We start from the raw sequence: 20484 nt of genomic DNA, 5'->3' as shown, positions 1-20484 counted from the left end.
AGCACGTCCGCACGTGACGGGTGCCTCTATCGGAATGAGGATATTATCAAAATGTGTATAACTATTGATACCAACTATTTTTATTGAATTTTTTTTTTCTATTTTTTTGTTGGATTTTCAATAAAAGTGTATTTTTTTGGTTTTTATAAACTATTATATATTTTTCATATTTTAGTTGAATTCGTTTTTTTTCAATTTTTCAAAAATATCATCTGAATCAGTCGGTAACTTGTCCGAGAAATTGGTGATCGACGCGCCTGGTAGTTTCCCTTCTTGGTCTTGACGCAGACACTCCGGGTCTCAGGAAAACAAAAAATCGCTAATCCTGATTATGCTAGTAAGTCAAACTGTTTAAAATATTTGAATTGTCATCGGTCCTTAATAAGTATGCCAAATTTCGAGTTAATCCGACGTTTGGAAGGGGGTCAAAAACATGTTCAAAGACTCCGTTACATACTACTAACATACGTATGAAGCTAATAAAAGCGTATTAAAAAGAATGTCCCAACAACATCGCTTAATGTTCAAACGATGCAACATCTCTGCGGCACAATATGCGTTCTATAAATTGATTGATTGATCGAATCATCAAATTACTCTCAATTCACAGAGCAGAGGTCGCGACATGTCCACGTGCAATGTTATTCCCGCTACTTGGACTGCTTATACGAGTAATTTATTTAATTTTTTAAATCTTTATTTTAAAAATAATCCGAAACATTACGATGTGATTATCTTTTAAATCGACGGATAATCATATCAATATTTAGAATCATGAGTTGTTTTTTTTTTTTTTCGAATGGATGATACGTATTTCATTTATTATCATTGTAATTATTTTAATATGCGTTATTTAAATTTTAAATAATGTTGAAACTTAAAACAAAAATTCTAAATTATTACTATTTACTTAATGTTCATAAAACTCAAAAAACCTAGTGTCATAAACGAGAAACATACTAGGTAGAATAATAATGTTACTAAACACAAGTCTCGGTCTGTTTACTAGGCAAAGAACTTAGCCAACTGTCGTCTCAAGTTGCAACCGCCAAAGACTTGAGCATGCGTATACAATTTCCACATAAAGTAGCTGACGCCGGAACATGAATCTTACCGATTCAAAAATCAAACTTTAAATGCAATGTTTGCAATGAATCGAAATAAATTCGAAATATCCAATATGACTGTAGACTTTACAAATTAAAACCAAGCATTTATTTACAGTTTACTTTGTACAGAATACTTCAAAGAATAAGCAAGAAAATAACTGCTTAAAACAAAAAATCGTCTTCTCGCATTAAAACTGTATAACCTCAAAACTTACTAATTTTACAGGAGTGTTTTAAAGGTTTAACATGTTATATTTTTAATAATCATATTTGCAACATATTTTATTTTTATTTTTTACCATTTACATTACCTGTCTTTTAAAGTAAGATAAAATTATGTATTCCTTTTGTTAATAGTAGTCAAAACATAGGTAAACTAAAAAAAAACTAAACTACGCTCTTTTGACAGCATTTATGAGAAAAATACTGGTGATACCAAACGTTTACACATATTAACTCAATTTCGAATATTTTTGGGAATTTTACACTTTTAATGCGAAAAGGCGAAATGTTTAACGATTCTTAGCCAGCCATAGTAAAACAGCTAGCATTTTCTAGATAGTAACGCCGGAACTTTTATTACAGTGTTGCCGCTTCAAAGTTAAGGCGTTTTATGTATAGGCGACTTAGAGCGAAATAGTATTTCACCCTCGGGTGTTGCAATATGCAGTGAGAGGCGACGCGGTAACGCAATCTGTAAGCCCAGGATAGAATATTAAGCGAACTTAATGTATTCGTCCAGGAAAAATCGTGCACCGTCCGCTCGAGGAACACGTTTTGCATATTATTCTTTATTTTAGACTGATGGAAGCCGGTCACGCTCCGCTATGACTATCGCTAATTGTATGAAGAACATAGATTTCTTGAAACCTATCGCCCTTGACCCATCGAAGGTTGGTTGTACTAAGGATAAACTGAGAATTTTTTTTATTGCTTAGATACCCATCTAAGACCAAACCAGACCAAAGACTAAGTTGAATTTTACCCTAGAATTTTCACTTTGAAAATGTTAAAATGTGTACGAATTGTATGCCTCTTATATCGAGATTTAACAGTTGGCGTCTTCGTAACTGAAACATACTTCTTTGGGTAATTTTTGTACCTCGTTTTATCGTGAATGCTAGGGATTCGGCCGTGTGCTGATTCAGTTATAGGAATCGTTAAGCACTAAGAGTCTCTAAAATATAAATAAAACTTTTTTTTTTAATCTAAACTGGGATCGTATCTGCAGTCGCGTTTGTGCTTTCTTCGGTAAGGTTTGAGGGAAAACAGCAATATAATTTTAAAACTCATAACGTAGTTGTGCACTTATTATCTCATTTACGCATATGAATAAACTGGTGGTAGGGACCTCTGTGAGTTCGCACGGGTAGGTACCACCGCACTGCCTATTTCTGCCGTCAAGCAATGCGTTTCGTTTTGATGGGTCGGGCAGCCGTTGTAACTATACTGAGACCTTTAGAACTCATACCTCAAGGTGAGTGGTGCATTTACGTTATAGACGTCTATGGGCTCGAGTAACCACTTAACACCAGATAGGCCGTGAGCTCGTCCACCCACCTAAGGAATAAAAAAAATGGATGCAATAACCACCCAATAGTTTGTAGGCCAAGAACACGTTTACCGTCCTGCTTAAAAATCTTTAACTAACTATCTATCAATTTTTTTTTATAATCCAGAACATAAATATAAGTTTAATTTAACATTTTTTTTCCGTGAGCTATTTTTATTTATAATTGAAGATTTATGTAGCTTACGGAACTGACATTCCGATTTGTAACGAACAAGCCCGGATAAGGAAGTTAAATTACTTAATATTTTGATGAAGGACAAACATAAGCTGTTATGAATACAAATTATACAAAGCAAAACGTCGATTCAGCCTCGTCAACATTATGACTACGAATTATTTCATCTTACTGTTTTTATCATTTTAGGCATCGTATGCTTAACGGCAAGCGGTAAGCGATTATTTACGTTTTCTTCAACAATGGGTTAAATAAATCAATAAAATCAATTTGATCTAACTTGTATTAAGATGTATTTTAAAAAAAAAACATGTGTATATTATTAGTATTATATTATATATTAAACTGGCTGACCCGGCAGACTTCGTAGTGCCTCAATCGATAAATAAAAGACCGACGGGGGACACATCAAAGGAAAAACAAAATTGTTATTTTTGTTATGTTATGTATGTTAAAATAGTTATGTTAATAATTCCAAGCATTTTCATATTTATCTACCTTTTAAACCTTCTCTGGACTTCCACAAATAATTCAAGACCAAAATTAGCCAAATCGGTTCAGCCGTTCTCGAGTTTTAGCGAGACTAACGAACAGCAATTCATTTTTATATATATAGATTGGAAACCTACACTTTTTTTTCACTTTGGCTTTTAAAGAGATTTCAATATCTGATCTAGCAATTATTATATCTAGCGTATTAATAAAAAGTCTAAATGAATTTTGTGAAACAAAACAAGTATAATTTGTATTAAATAGGGTCTTATTTGATAACTTTGTTTGTTTAAATGTTAGTGATACTGATTGTACCCTGGTGCCGAGTCAAAGTCGAAGACGGTACCACTTAATAGTACATTTAACAGTACCATTTATAAAAACGTAGTACGCAATTTTCGATCATTTTTCATATTTTATTTCGTTTTTGTTTATTTCCATATAGGCTATAAGGCCTCAGAAAATGTTCAAATCGAACCTCAATTTTACGTAAATAATACACCTAATCTGATAGAGTCAGGGGAAACCAATTTTCAACCTTGTTTGCCTGCCAACGGTCAGATACATACTCATTTTATGAACAAATATTACGGGATAAGGAGCTTATGCGGGCTTTTTGAAGACAAAAAAAGGTTTTCACACAAAATTTACATAAAGTACCCAAAAAATTTTTAACGTCTTTGTTGTACATGTGTTGTGTACATAACAATTCTGTACAGATTATAATGTGTTAGAAATAGAATTATGGAACAAGAACTACTTGATTACAAGGATGTTGTGGGTTTTGAAAACGGTTTTCGCCAAAGCATTGTTTTAAATGGAGTTTCTACCATGCTTTGACCACAATTTTTTTTTATTTATTGCTTATATGGGTGGACGAGCTCACAGCCCACCCGGCGCCAAGTGGCTACTGGAGCCCATAGACATCCACTATAACGCAAATACGCCACCCACCCCGAGATACAAGTTCTAAAGGTCTCAGTATAGTTACAACGGCTGCCCCACCCTTCAAACCGAAACGCATTACTGCTTCACGGCAGAAATAGGCAGGGTGGTGGTACCTACCCGCGCGGACTCACAAGAGGTCCTACCACCAGTAAAAACTCACATGAGGTCCTACCACCAGTAAAAAAGCAAAGACTTTTGTAATTTGCTATGAACAAATACGTCTGAGGCGAGAAAATAACATTGCAAATTGTAGAAGAACACTATTGGCAGCGTCAGTAATAAATTTTGCTAGATCAAACATTAAAATCCCTTTAAAAGCGAGATTTATTTTCGGTTAAAAGCAAGGATGTTTTAGTAATAAATTGATATGGCTTTACGTATGAAATGAGCTGACGCGCAAATATTTGAATTTTATAGGTGAGATTAAGTGTAATTGTTAGTGTTACTCATTATATACTTTTTCTGCTTTTATTCTGTTGGTCTTTTATAACACATAACTATTTCTAAAGGCGTAACGTTACCACTATTTCTCAACAAATCTCTGAGATCTCGCAAACGTGTCTCAAAGTATCTAGGTAAATTGAATTAAATCCATTCAAGACGGGATTTCTAGATGTAGGCAAACAACAGGTAGAACAATAAAATGTCACTAAATGAGGTCTCTCAGTTGGGTTTCATTACTAGCGTTGTATTAAGTTTGCTCGGGGTTGCTGCAATGTTATTGTCCGATGAAACTTTATTGGAGCATTTTGTTAATTTCTTTACTAATTAGGTAATGTATTTGCGGTAGGCAGCGGCTTGGCTCTGCCCCTGGCATTGCTGAAGTCCATGGGCGACGGTAACCGCTCACCATCAGGTGGGCCGTATGCTCGTCTGCCTACAAGGGCAATAAAAAAAAAAAAAAACCTTGGAACTGTTTTAAGATTTAAAGTGGTGTATAGATAGATATAACTTTATTTTCAGTACTTTTTAAAATGAATTCTTTTGTAGCTTCTTTAAAGAACTGACTAATACTCATACTGGTGGTAGGACCTCTTGTGAGTCCGCACGGGTAGGTACCACCACCCTGCCTATTTCTGCCGTGAAGCAGTAATGCGTTTCGGTTTGAAGGGTGGGACAGCCGTTGTAACTATAATTGAGACCTTAGAACTTATATCTCAAGGTGGGTGGCGCATTTACGTTGTAGATGTCTATGGGCTCCAGTAACCACTTAACACCAGGTGGGCTGTGAGCTCGTCCACTCATCTAAGCAATAAAAAAAAAAAAAAAAAACTGACAGTCGAATACCAAATACCTTTCCCACAGGTCTGGATTAAGAATTGGGCCCGGTACAGTTGAAGATTTTTTTTATTTTCGATCCAATTTGAATTATTTAAATTTAAATCTATCAAATCTGACTAATGTCAATTTTTCGTTATAATACTTGCAAATTAGGTATTTGCAAGTATGGATTATTTGTATTTTGTATATTGAAGTGGTGAGCTAGCAACTCCATTAATGATGGCTATTGTAAACAAACCAAAAAATCAACGCGGAGACAAACATTAATTTGCTGAGTAATAATTGAAGACATAATAATTTAGCATTTATGCACGTTGCTGTACAGGATATAATATTTTAAATCCTGTTTTGGTGCTACCTATAGATAATGGCAGACACGCAGAACATGATCAGGGCTGTACGTAATGTAACGTGATGGACGAACTAATTTGAACGATATACGTCACTGCAGAACTCACTACGCAACAAGTAAGCATCCCGACTCGCATAGAGGCAACCCTATTCGGTATCTAATTTGTATATATTAATACGTGAAGCAAAAACCCTTGTATCCCTTTTTACGAAAATTGCGCTGACGGACGAGTATGAAATTTTCCACAGTTATAGAGAATATAGAGTAGAAGTGCACAATTCTAATATTTTTTTAAAATAATGCGTATAAAATACATCAAATCAATAAAGAAAACATTACACACACTACATACCATGCATTTGACGCACACATGCATGCATACTATTTATTGTCAAACTTTTGTTCTTGACGTCGGTTGTCAAATTGAGAATACATTAAATATTGTTTGCCTTTGTTAATATTTTTTATAGTGTAGTCTTGGCGAAATTTGTGATTATAGAAGTATAAAATACAATCACAATAGTGTACAAACTTACAATTCCAATTAATTATAGTCGAATTTCGACTACTGCGGGACCTCTAGTTTGTATAATTTGGTTAAGTATAGGTAGACATTTCTACGTATTTTTCCTATATATAATACACAATTTGATCATTGGAATTCACTCAAACGAAGGACTTTAGTGTTAGCATTACCAGGAACCTAAATAGTAGAAAACTTATCTTATCACCTACAAGAAATCATTCGAAGAATTACATTCAATGTACAATATTTTTTCCTGTCATTGTTTGTAGGTTTCTAAATGGTAAAAATAACTTAATCGTTTTTAATCAAACTCCCTTTGTCGAAGAAGAAACAAAATTCTTTTCACAGTTAAATAAATCAAAGGAAAATCGTGGTTGCGTTAATGTTTTCGCATACCAATGCGGAACTTGGCAGTACAAGTCATGAGTCACAGCTAGGGAGACCGGATTTTACCTTAGTTTTTGTCTGTACCAGATAGCTGTAGTGAGTCCGTTGACTGAATAGAAAATAAACTGTTTTGTTTGCATTGAGCTTGATGAAAACTAAAAACCAGACAATGTGTATTCCCTCCCTTTTAAAACCGGAGAGAGACACTTTTAAGCTTAAAGTTTGAAGATACTAGCTTTAAAGTGTAACACGTGTGTAAATGTAGTGTTTACAGTGTGTGTGACACTAGCTTTATAGTGTAAAACTTTGAAATCGTATAAGATCAAATTTTCAAAGAAAACACATTCTTAACAAATGTTCATGAAGACCTCCACGATGAAGGAGAAACGTAGTGGAATAAATATGAAACCCGCAAAGTATATACTGATTTGTCTACTACTGCCACTACTGGTGGTCGGGCGTATTGTGAGCCCACACGAGTAGTTATCACTATCCCAACTGTTCTGCCTCGAACCAAAAATACGTTTCAGTTTGAAGAGTGAGCCTAAAGGTAGCCTAATTTGTAATCTTGTACTGTAAAATTGTGAAGTCGTGTCTCAAGGTGGTTTGTAATATTTAGGTTGTTGATGTCTATGGGCTCTGGAAACCATTTAATACGAGGTGGGCCATGAGCTCATCCAACTATCTAAGCAATAAAAAAAAATATATAGTCATTAAGAAATAAATAAAAAAAGGAATAAATAGAGATTTTAGTTGAAGCTATTTCAACATTTCCATAGAAATACGTAGTTTAAGAAATAAACTTAAATAGCAAGCTGAATTCTATTTCCATGCAAGAAGCCCAACTGAAAACGATAATTTCGTCATTGGTCCTTGATAAGAGTGCAAATATTAAAGTAAGACGTCTTGAAATTCGTGAAAATGTCGTTAATAAATCCATTACATAGATAGATAGACAGACAAAAGATAAGTGAATAAATGCACAACATCTTTTTTTTGCTACCTAATCTAATAGTCTTGAGAGACACTTACAGCGTAACCTTAACTACTATTGGAGCTCACGGGGCTCAAACCTGACGTCGTTGCTAGCACTAACCCTAGCAAGAGCAGAGCTTCGCAGAATCTACCACCGTATCGGAAACGCGACCCACTGAGAAGATCCGGCAAAAAACTCAGTGGGATGTGTCTGTGGGTGCACAACACCTTTTAATACTCAATACTATAGACCCAAATTGGACAAGAATCAAAAAGTCTTTCTAAGTTTAATAACAGAGGATATTACGGTACACGAATTTATTAGACACCCACAAAATCAATTACAAACGCCTAGTTAAAGTCATTGATCCACTGACATAAATTATCTTGGTGCGTTAAGTCATCAGTCATCATTGTATGAACCAGAATTATGTTTTACAATACAAGGTCCTTTCCTGAGGTAACAAACAGTTATTGTTTCAACCTTATTAATAAAATCCAAAGCCACTAAACAAGTACTCTATTACCAGGCACTATTAAACTAGTAATATTATTTCTATGATATACATCTTAAATGTTTTCAAAACGATAAAAATAAGTGTTTGATTATAAAGAAATGATGATTGCAAGGATTATTTTGTCGCGACTGTACCAAATTACAATTTAAATGACTATGTATCCATTCCATTAGCACAGTTCAACTCAAAGGCAATTACAAAAACATTCGCTTGAGCTTCGTGACATTCGATTGTAAAGTTGTAATTCAGTCCAAACAGAATAACAGTAACTGTTTACGTGAATTAGAAATATTTAAATCCGTTCAGACATATGCACATCAATAAGGGTAGTGTTTACGCTATCTGCAATAGATAATTAGCATTAATATTTTTGAACGTAACTGAGAGCGCATCGATATAGTCCCGCCCCTTTCCCCTCCTATATCAATGACACTTTTAAATTCGAGTTTGAATCGTGCGCATCAAAAATGTGCGATCGCGAAAAGGTAGTGAATATTGAGTGCAGCTAATTAAGTACTTAAAAAACTGAAAGCTTTTCATCAAGATACAAAGAAAGAAGACAGGAGTGGCCACTCCATGAAGATAGTGCTACAAATATTATAACTACAAAGACACAGACTTCCGGTGAGTTCCTAACAAAATTACCTACTACCAAGTATCATATCGATTGCGCTCAAAAATATAAATACAAAAGAACCAAGCCCAAACAGGTAGGTTAGAAACGCAAGTTGTATGGGATAAAAAATTCGAGACCAATAGAGAAATATCTGAACCGAAATGATATTATTTTTACTCATGTTAATAGTTAGAATTAAGCATTAAAGGAAAAATAAAATTAGAAGAAAGATTGAAAAAATCTCAAATAAATTTATTTCATTCTGTACATAACGTACGTCTGGTAACCAAGTTGTTAAAAAGAAAAACGTGAATCGGTGGCTGTAGTTTAATGCACATTACCCTCAGCGGACAATTACTTTTTATTTTCTCTGAACAAATCATGGTAATATTCACCCAATTCATACAGTTTAAAATTTTATTACTAAAATATATATATTAGAAACTCCATGAAAACTTCTCGCCATCCAGACGGAGTAATAAATTCAGACTTTCAATTAAATTTTACAATCTGCCAAATGACTGCCGATTTATTTAGGAACTAAATCAAGTTTCCACGATAAAGAAATCAATTGTATGGTAAGTCTTTCTAAATTTTCGATTGTTAGATATAAAAAAGAAATTGTAAAAATGAAATTCGGTGACCAAATTAAATTATCGAAAATTTTTTAAGAAATTACGCTTTCGTCGTTTTGATCTATAGATTTATAAATATACTAGCCGTACTCGCCCGCTTCACTGGACATTTAAAATTAACATTATTATCGTCATCATTATTAGAGAGTCCAACACTCATATAAATATTAGCCTATCCATTAAGTACATGTATTTTCTACATGGATCCAAGTTTCAAGTCAATCGGGTGCATGGTTCCGTAGTTATAACGGACATCCGTAAAAACCACTGTAGATTTAGTAGATTTGATATATTAGCTATTTTTACAGACAATGCCTTAAAAATTTGGATTTAGTTGTGTTTATATTAAGTACCTATCTACAAACCTAAAATGAAAATCACTAATAGCCCTTTTGCGTCGAATATATGAAGATCCCGCACGGTACATGACCCGTGTAATACGAAAGAATTATGCAAATTTTTCGTAACGATGTATGCGTCTGACTGCCTTTGTTGTCTGCTCTCTAAAGTTCACAAAAATACACAGTTTTTATTGTAATTATCCTTTCTTTTTAGTCAAACAAAAATTATACATTCGTTTAATATTTAAAGTGCTATAATTTTCTTTGACACACGTGTGGAACAATAGTTTCAGTATTACTGGTGTTCAGCTGTTACCGAAGACAACAGATAAACGTGAATGAAACCAGCTGGAGAAATGAGATCGGAGTCTCAATTACATTGGACTATCGTCTATCCTTTCAGCCCTAATGCACAATTACTTCGCAGCAGAAATAGATAAGAGAGTGACACTAATGCACAAGGTCTCACAATATGTCATACCCATCTATATCTATATGTGAAGCAAAAACTTTGTACCCCTTTTTACGAAAATTGCGCGGACGGAGGAATATGAAATTTTCCACACTTATAGAGAATATAGAGAAGGAGTGCACAATGCAATTTTTTTTTTAAATAATGCATAAAATATACATTAAATCAATAAAGAAAGCAATACACACACTACCATGTATTTGACACACACACGCATGCATACTATTTGTTTATTGTCAAACTTTTCTTATTGCATAAAGTCTATGGTCAAATTGAGAATAGATTAAATATTGTTTGTCTTTGTTAATATTTGTCTAAAGTGTAGTCTTGGCGAAATCTGTGATTATAGAAGTATAATAAATTGTCTTTGACAATAGAACCATAATAATGTTCAAACTTATAATTTCAATTAATTTAGGTAGTCGAATTTCGACTACTGCGGAACCACTAGTAATAATTATACTCTGTGGGCTGATAATGATGGAAGCGTTCCAAACAATGCTTAATGATGAAATAGTTCAGTTAAGATTTGCTGTTATATAAATTTCACCAACTTATTTACAAAGTGAAGGCAAACCATCATTTTATTAATCGCTATTATAGTAAAGTCAAAAAAATTCAACTTGCCAAAACAAACTTTGCTAACTTGTTTTTTTATGGTATTCAATATGAATTTGGAAACGCTTTTGAGTTTAAAACCAGATCCTGGTATCCGTCTAAAGTGAAAAAACGAGAAATGAAAATTGAAATTTTAAGAATAAAATTACTGAGTTGAATTTATTTATTGCTAAATTTTGAATCATTAGAATTTTTTAGAAAACTTTTTTTAATTAGTTTTTTTTTTGCATTGATCGATGGACGAGCTTACAGCCCACCTGGTGTTAAGTGGTTACTGGAGCCCATAGACATCTACAACGTAAATGCACCACCCACCTCGAGATATAAGTTCTAAGGTCTCAGTATAGTCACAACGGCTACCCCCACCCTTCGAACCGAAACGCATTACTGCTTCACGGCGGAAATAGGCGGAGTGGTGGTACCTACCCGTGCGGACTCCCAATAGGTCCTACCACCAGTGATTACGCAAATTATAATTTTTGCAGGTTTGATTTTTATTACACGATGTTATTCCTTCACCGTGGAAGTCAATCGTGAACATTTGTTTGTTGTACTCGTAAGCTAGGCTACAAAGATTTAGGTCTCGTTACGATAGACGTTGTTTTAAATGTGTTTTTTATATATTATGTGTCTCGGTTATATTTTCAATGTTAAGTTGATTTTCTTATGTATTTTAGATAACCGTTTATTTGCAAGCTCTGAACAACGAACCAAGGCGAAACTACGAACATTTCATTCGTTTACTTAGCAACTCTATTAGTAAATTCTAGTTTTTTTCTCTTCAAGTAGCTAGTATTTCTTGTTATCTTATCGATGTGCTAGCTGTTTGCTATGATTTTACACACAAACACAGATAAGATTGTATTAATTAGATGTTGTGTTGATTTCGATATTAATAACATCCGAACTACCTACGTCGTTATTGTAAAAAAAAAAGGTGTGGTGTCGTGGGACACCGGATAGGAACGAAGTTTCTTATTATAAAAATATTAATTTTAAGTTCTATTCGAGGTATAAAGAAAATGAAACTGGAGGTTTCGCAACAACCCACGGTCATTTGGTAACGTGCAAACTTATTGTGGTACACTTCATTCACGGTTGTTTGCATAAGAGTTAGTGTATTGCGCAAACGAAAGCTCTGAGATCGTGGTCAATGAATGATAAAAATATATGTTATTTTTTGTACGTTATTAAAAGTTAAGTCGTACACTGTGTGCATTACTAATAGAAATCTTACGTTACGGACGTTTTTTCCCGGTTAGGGTACCCCTCCGCATCGTGCCATAAGGAACTTCGTTCCAAAAAAAATTATCGGATGTTGGAATACGTTGTTAAAAAATAAAAAATAAACAAAAAATACTATACCAAAACATTTCCTAACGAGTGGACAATTCATCAAGTATTTCCAGGGCGTGTGGGGCGCCTGCTTCTTTCTCTTACGGCACCTGTGCGAGTGGGGGTGTTGGCACCGCTCTGCGGCCTTGCCGTGCTTTGTGAACATTCCGCGTCATTCAACGTGGCGCTTGCATAGACCGTCACATCACCGTCAGCACTGGCCACGAAACACTCACTGCCGACCACTCACTAACACCGAGCACCGTAACAAAATACCACTACAAACTACGTCATCCGCAGCCATCACACTCTGAGTCAAACACTACATTGAGCTGACCTCTCGCATAACCAACTGAAAAGAAAAAAAAAGAAAAACTGTAATTTAAAAATCCCCGTCCCGTCTTCGCGGCAATAACAAAACAAATATAAAAATGAAATTAGATACGATCGCTGCCAAAGTGGAGCGAGCGGAGACACGTCAGTAGTTCGAACTGAGCGCATCATTGTGTACGGTACTTTCCGTTTAGATGTCGCAACAAATTAAAACAAAAAAAAAACATACACACACACACACACGAGTAGTAAGCCCGCTGGCCACTTCGGCATTACGTTATGAAAGTGGAAGTTAGTATTCGATGCTGCGCGATCATTTACATTGACAGGACTAGATTGTGTCTTATCGTTTTAATTGATACGCCATAAAAACATAACAAGTACCGCCAGTTCGATTGAATCGAGGCCACAGAGTTTACACAACCGGTCTAACGTGACATTAACGTTCGATCTATAATTTAATAGGACGTACGACAGACCGGTACGTCCTATTCAATTTCAAATCAATATTTGTAACATACTATAATATTTTTAATATTATTTATATACTTGGTATAGATTAAGTAAAAAAAGGGCACTTAACTTTTCCCAAATATGTTCACCCTGAAAATTGACTAGTTAAAAAAAATGCAGGTTAATAATTTGTTTGACTGTTGATCATAAGTCGGCACGTAACGCGGTTTCTGCTTAGCTATCTGTTAAAACAGTATTTAACTGTATACAGGTTTTAGATAGTGTTGCTACTTTAGATACTACTACTTTGATCTCACGTTTCAATATGAATGGCGGTATTATCCATGGACTCGGGTGGGTAACCACTTTACACTAGGAGCGCCGTAAGCTCATTCCCCCAATAAAAATACTGTCACCATACTAAAATCTCGTTTCGTTCTCTGTTCTAGAATTATCTTCTAGAATTATACGTATAAATAAATTACGCTAATTAATACCCGTGTTTATCAAAAGAAATTTCCTACATCGCAGCGCATTGTTCTTATTTCATTCACCAAAAATACTAGTTATTTCAAAAACTTACTCCATCTCACAATAAATTATAAAATTTAAATTAATAATTGATATACATATTAAAAAAAATAAAAAAGAACCTAATATGGTAATTAATACACTAGTTACCGGATTTGAATTTGAAAAATATAATACTAATGAAATACGAACAAGAAAAATTTTCCACAATAAAATGCCAATACACAGAGATTTCGAGTTTTTGAGGACCGGTTTATTTTTTCAAAATATCATACGAAGTTAATTTTATCGTTATACCTCGAGTGTTTCGTAAGAAAATGTTTTTTTACTAGTCGAAGTTATCTATATATTAATACGTGAAGCAAAAACTTTGTATCCCTTTTTACGAAAATTGCGCGGACAGAGGAGTATGAAATTTTCCACACTTATAGAGAATATAGAGAAGAAGTGCACAATGCTATTTTTTTTTTTAAAATAATGCATAAAAGATACATTAAATCAATAAAGAATACATTATACACACTACATACCATGTATTTAACGCACACACGCATGCATACTATTTATTGTCAAACTTTTGTTCTTGACGTCTGTTGTCAAATTGAGAATAGATTAAATATTGTTTGTCTTTATTAATATTTTTTATAGTGTAGTCCTGGCGAAATTTGTGATTACAGAAGTATAAAATACAATCATAATAGTGTACAAACTTACAATTCCAATTAATTATAGTGGAATTTCGACTACTGCGGGACCTCTAGTCACAATAACATTGAGGAATAAATTACTAATGTTTATGTAAACTAGTCGATGTACAAATTCCGTAATTAATTATCTTATAAACATATGCATTCTCCAGACAAGTGGAAAATTATGTGCACAACGCGTTATTCTTTTGACATCATCAACACAAGCATAGACATACATACAAGTATTAGATAAGCCGCATTGTATGAACATCATCAATCTTGGCGACAGGAAATGCATTGTCAAACGCCACCAAATAAAACAAAGCATATTTAAATCACCAAAACAATCTGAAGACTCGTAGCAACATGATTCCATGCATATTAAAGATTACTATGATCCTACGGCTCTTCACTACATAGTATAAAACAAAGTCGCTTTCTCTGTCCCTATGTCCCTATGTATGCAAACTACGCAACGGATTTTGATGCGGTTTTTTTAATAGATAGTTTGTAAGGTTTATTGTAAAATAATTAAAACAAAAATAATAAAATGTATCATGTTAAACTTAAGGCAATTATCGGATTGTCAAATAGCAACACCGTTAGTGGGATCAATGGCAGTAGTGGGGACGTGACATAATAAAAAAGGCGGTAGTCTGAAAAAACGACACAGAAATCAGTGTATTGAGTAGTGAGCAGATATCTAAAGATTGTACAAGTGGAGTTACAAATAAAGCAGTATCAAGTGAACTATTGCAATCTGTGTATTTATTTACTGGCTCTGGAGTATGAGTCTACAAGTTATTGAAGAGGAAGGTTTATATGTATGATAACATTCATTAAATAGTGGAGAAATCAATAATAAATTACAGTTTCCGAAGCAAAGCGAGGGCGGGTCGCTAGTAGTTTATAAAGGACATAGATCAGTATCGAATTAAGACCATCAATCTATTCGAGTTTATGTACCGAGTGTACTTAGATAGTATACTCCGCGGTCACAGACCGACGGTGTAAGGTCAAGGTGCTCGCGAACATACAATATCCATTACACATCCATACATTAAACGACACAAACGTGGGCATGTCCGAACAAGGGCGCCCTTATCGCTCTTCCGTTTACATTATGAAAGCTAAATGTGTTTTATTGCGCTTCATTCTACAATTACGATCCACCTCTACTACTAGAGAAGTTTGCTGCGTAACTATGAACGATCTGTTTGTTTGGCGGCTCCATTATGATAGTATCGTATGGTATCGGTTCGTTTATATTAAATATACTAGCTTTTGCCCGCGACGCCGTTCGCGTGGAATAGTTACTTTGGCATAACGTTAAATTTTACCCCCCACTTCATTTACGTAGAAAGTAAAAACATTTTTGAATTATAGAATGTTAACGAGCTATTTAAGCCGTGGTCTTACCGTGATGTTATATAGCCTATAGCCTTCCTCAATAAATGGGTTATCTAACACTGAAAGAATTTTTCAAATCGGTCCAGTAGTTCCTGAGATTAGCGCGTTCAAACAAACAAACTCTTCAGCTTTATAATATTAGTATAGACATAGCAACATTGATAGATTCAATATAATGAACGGATTTAAAAGGTGTCAATCAACAAATTTTTCATTTTGCTTAATTTTTTATCACGAAATATTTGGTCTTTATTTTAAGCACTTTACATGGACATCCATAATGCCAGTTGCACTACTAAAACATTGCGTATTGCAGCGAACTTTTGAAGACTCGTGTGAAGAAGGAAATGCGATAACACTTGAAAACAATGTGAAGGGAGTTCATTCATCACACGGATGTCACGTGGTAAAAAAACCTCCTAAAACACACTGCAGATATACGTAACATATCCAGCTGTTAAGATTAATGCTCTTCTCTGGCGGCAAATAACTTTATGAACTAAACGAAATGAGGTTATCATCCCAAGCAATTCCTCAGAGTATTTAACCATTCTTCATTGAAAACCCTTTAAAATAATGTACTTATAATAAAACCTTGAATTTCATTTTCCTGCTAAAACAAGGCCGATGGAAAATACAATTTAATTAACTTCACAAATTAAATGCTATTACTTACTGACTATTAGCCCCTTTGTTTAAATTCGTGCAACATTGTGATACTATGACAAAAACTTTCTGTCAACCAAAACTGTACCAAACTTTGAGTCAAGCGAATACGATCAACTATACATTATTTTTTTCCAAACATTGTCTTCTATAAAATATGTAAATTTTGATAATATATTATATATTATTCAAATTCAAATAATTGTATGGCAAAGTACAGAATTAAAAAAATTAAATTCGGCTAACCAAAAATTTTAGGAATTAATGTATAAGATTCACAATAACCATTTAAAACCATTTTTATTTTAGTTTTTTTTTAACTGATACTGGATTATAAATTACCTTGATGAAGGTTAGATTGATATCCTAAATTAAGAAACCAAAACTATATAAATCTTTCCACTATACATATATGTATTCATCTTAAATAGCATTGAAAAATGATAGTATACTCGTACAATACTAGGTATTAATCGAAAATTACTATCATAACATACGCATATCTTAAGCACAAGAAATGGAAACCGAGTAATCGTATTGAATTAGTCATCAACTTTAATACCCGAACATGGATGGCCGAGCTTGGTAAACACAAGTACTAAAATATTTTATGCAGCTTCCGTGGTAACCACTGAGGAAATGAGTAAATATTCATTAAAAAGTACTCATTTTACTAATACCGCAACTTTAACTAGACCTCTGCATTTCATCAATATATTTAAGTACACAATTTGTCGAATTATAATCTGCGTAATTACTGGTGGTAGGACCTCTTGTGAGTCCTCACGGGTGGGTACCACCACAGCAGTAATGCGTTTCGGTTTGAGGGTGGGGCAGCTGTTGTAACTATACTGAGACCTTAGAACTTATATCTCAAGGTAGGTGGCGCATTTACGTTGTAAATGTCTATGGGCTCCAGTAACCACTTAACACCAGGTGAACTGTGAACTCGTCCACACATCTAAGCAACAAAAAAAGAAACCATCATTCAACTAACACAAAGCGGCGAAATTACCAGAAGTACATTTAGCTCAACGTAAATTCAAAACAATATCAATTTCATAATTAGAAAATCAATAGTGTGCGAAATTAAATCCAAAACAAAGTCCAAGTCTCAGCACGAGATCGCTGACCTCGCCGATCAGCAATTAATTACGTTACCCAAGCACTACAAAAAACTGTATTGTAAAAAACGCAATTCCCAATATATATTATAGTACTATGATTTCTATTTCTTTGAAAGATTCCCTTACGCTAGCTCCAATATTTTCGTAAATAATTGGTTCAGTATATTCGTTTTTGTAACATATCAAAATGACCACAAATATATAATCCTTTAGAGCTTAATTCATGGAGACAGTGATTTACTGGAATACTAGGTTTAATCTTAGTTTTCCATAATTCAGGATCAAAGCCCAATGAATATTCATTCTTTGGCTACGGACCTTTACGGCGAATCTGTTAAGCGGACAGTTACGTCCGGTTCGCAGAATCGTTGGTATGAAGAACTAATATGGTACGGTTTCCACGAGGGCTTTACGATGTCATAATTCCAGCTTTACCCCTTTTTAACCGACTTAAAAAAGGAGGAGGTTCTCAATTCGACTGTATGTTGTTTTTTTTATGTTTGTTACCTCATAACTTTTGATCGGGTAAATCGATTTCGATGATTCTTTTTTTATTAGAAAGCTTACGCTTCCCTTGTGGTCCCATTTCAATAGTCCAGTTCTGATAATGGTATCCATGAGAAAACCATATAAGTCTGAAATATGCATTAAGTACGTGTAGTAAGCGACAAATAGATGAATAACTCAATAACTCAATATCACGCCAACCGATTTCGATGATTATTGTTTTTAGTGCATGTTCATTTGTTTTGGAATATCTTTTATTTTTCTATTTGAAGTCGGTTTTTGTTAAAGCATGTCTATTTACAATTATTCTACTAAACGAAGATTCGATGAGAGTTACAGTGGAAGTCTGTTTTTGGAATATTTTTATTATATCATTGATTTCTAATAGTAAAATAATTATAAAATTCGTATCTGACCATTCCCTGTATGCGGGTTACAACCAGTTAAATCGGTACTAAATAAATAAATAAATAACAGTTGTATTCTGGTGATCTTGTGTGATCGCACGTGGTACCAATAACCTACTTATTTTTACTACGAAGCGATGATGAGTTACTGTTTCATGGATGGGGTAACCGATGCGCATACTATGGTTGAAGGTAAGTGGCAACATTAACGTTTCAAGTCCTGAATTGTTAATTTCGATATACGATCAATTAATGTTTTGGACGTCCACTTTAGTTTATAAAGAACAAAACCAACAGAATAATAATGAACAGTCTAGACAACAGCAAAACCAGATAATATATCGCCATATGAACAAAGTAAGCAACTATTCCTCTAACCGAATGACAAATGGGTAAGTACGAGGTTAGAGAACGATCATCTATCAATGTTTCCTCGACCCCCATCGATTTTATTTCTTTTAGCGCCACTTACACGTTGTACTTGAATCCTTTATTCGGTTTTACTGTTGTTCAGATACTTTGCGGGCTATGCGATTGAATTTAGATATCATTGTTCTCATCAATTAGTTTAGTAATTTCTCAAATTAGTTTGTTCTCCTTTACGTGTAATACGTGTTTCAATTTAACATTTACATATACTCTATGATCTGGATATGAATTTCAGAAAATATGGATGCGCTCAGACCTTTTCTGACTGCTCAATTCCGTCTCATCCAATGCCTAGTAAAGAAATTTTAAGCCCTAATCGCTGTTTGGAATTGTCTTGCCAAGCATACCCACTATTTATTTGCCGGACTAGCGATTATTCATAAACCATAAGCTACGTCAAGCTTCAACACGGATATATGTTTTGGGATTACGGACTCGAAAATGCAGAATAGTTTATGAATCCGAGTTCTCTTTGGCATTTGGATTTATGCTAGATTTTATATTTTCAAACAATGCTTTACTATAGTTGTTGTACAAGTATTCTAAAGTAGTTACTAAACTAGTTTAAATAAACTTTGTAGTTGACCTGTATATCAATATTTCAGTTCCAAAAAGTAACAAGAATCCAGTTAATTTAATATTAATAGTTTTAATCATAATTTAATTAATAACTTTTTTGTATTCTCATATTTCGAACGCTATAAAACATTTTCTTTGTTTAATGGTGTATTTTAATTTAGCAACGTGTGAATTAGTAATGGTTTCGTGTAACATCGTGCCTGGTCCTAATTGTTAAAACAGACTGATTCATTTATCTGGAATGCTCGATTATTTTATTATTATAAAATTTGGAATTTCAAACAATAGGAATACAAAGTGTGAACGCAATATTTTATCATTACCGTGAATTGATCGATCGATATTTGCCTGTCAGTTATATTGATGGACACTTTCCGAAAAACGGCTTACCGGAAAAATACATAGTAACCAGACAAGCGAGGATAATCCGTTTCTCCGAAAAAAAAAATGTCCAGGGAAAATAAATTGTTCTCCCTAGTATAGGGATTTGTTTCTGTGACGGCCCTATTTACCTGCGGTATTAAATCCCCTGAGGATCAAGGGAGGACAGCGGGGCCCGTCAACACCGTGTAAGGATAAAACCAACGCCCGCATAGTTAAAATACAATTTATTCCCTCAACGCAATAGCAAAAATATTCGTGAAATTATATTGCGTCGCAGAAACTGTTACGAGTCGACCATAAAAAATTACAAAAGACTAAGCAACTATTGTTTGTAAATTATAAAGGGCCATTAGACGTCCTTAAACGATAAGCGTTTGGTACCTCACCCACTGTGTCCACACGCGGACCACACGTGCGCTCACATCTCATTAATGCAATCGATACGCCTTCACTAAATATTATATTGCTAATTCTTTAGCTTCGCCTCGCCGGGTGTAAACTATCAACTTTAGATGTCATGTCTCAATGTGAACAGGAATGGATAAAACCAGCTTTTAATGTGTTACGTTCGTGTGCTTAAGCGGAAAGCCATTTAAATGTTTCTTATTTAATTTTG

At 34.2% G+C, this 20484-nt stretch overlaps 1 protein-coding gene across 7 annotated transcripts in view; it reads right to left on the bottom strand.

Annotated features, from left to right (window-relative positions):
* The window catches only part of LOC101738997 (dual 3',5'-cyclic-AMP and -GMP phosphodiesterase 11), a 267871-nt gene that overhangs the window by 147316 nt on the left and 100071 nt on the right, over positions 1 to 20484 (bottom strand). For 2 of the 7 annotated variants that reach the window (XM_012695151.4, XM_004931809.5), the window contains exon 2: positions 12384 to 12705. The exons of the other annotated variants lie outside the window; for them this stretch is intronic. In XM_012695151.4, the coding sequence (XP_012550605.1) occupies positions 12384 to 12519 (136 nt within the window). In that variant the 5' untranslated portion in view covers positions 12520 to 12705. The remainder of the gene's footprint in view (positions 1 to 12383; positions 12706 to 20484) is intronic. 7 annotated transcript variants of the gene reach the window in all.

This window comes from Bombyx mori, chromosome 3 (genome assembly GCF_030269925.1).
Source record: "Bombyx mori chromosome 3, ASM3026992v2".
In the NCBI taxonomy this organism is placed as follows: Eukaryota; Metazoa; Arthropoda; class Insecta; order Lepidoptera; family Bombycidae; genus Bombyx; species Bombyx mori.
The sequence above is the reverse complement of the archived record's forward strand: the minus strand, read 5'-3'. Positions and strand labels throughout refer to the sequence as shown.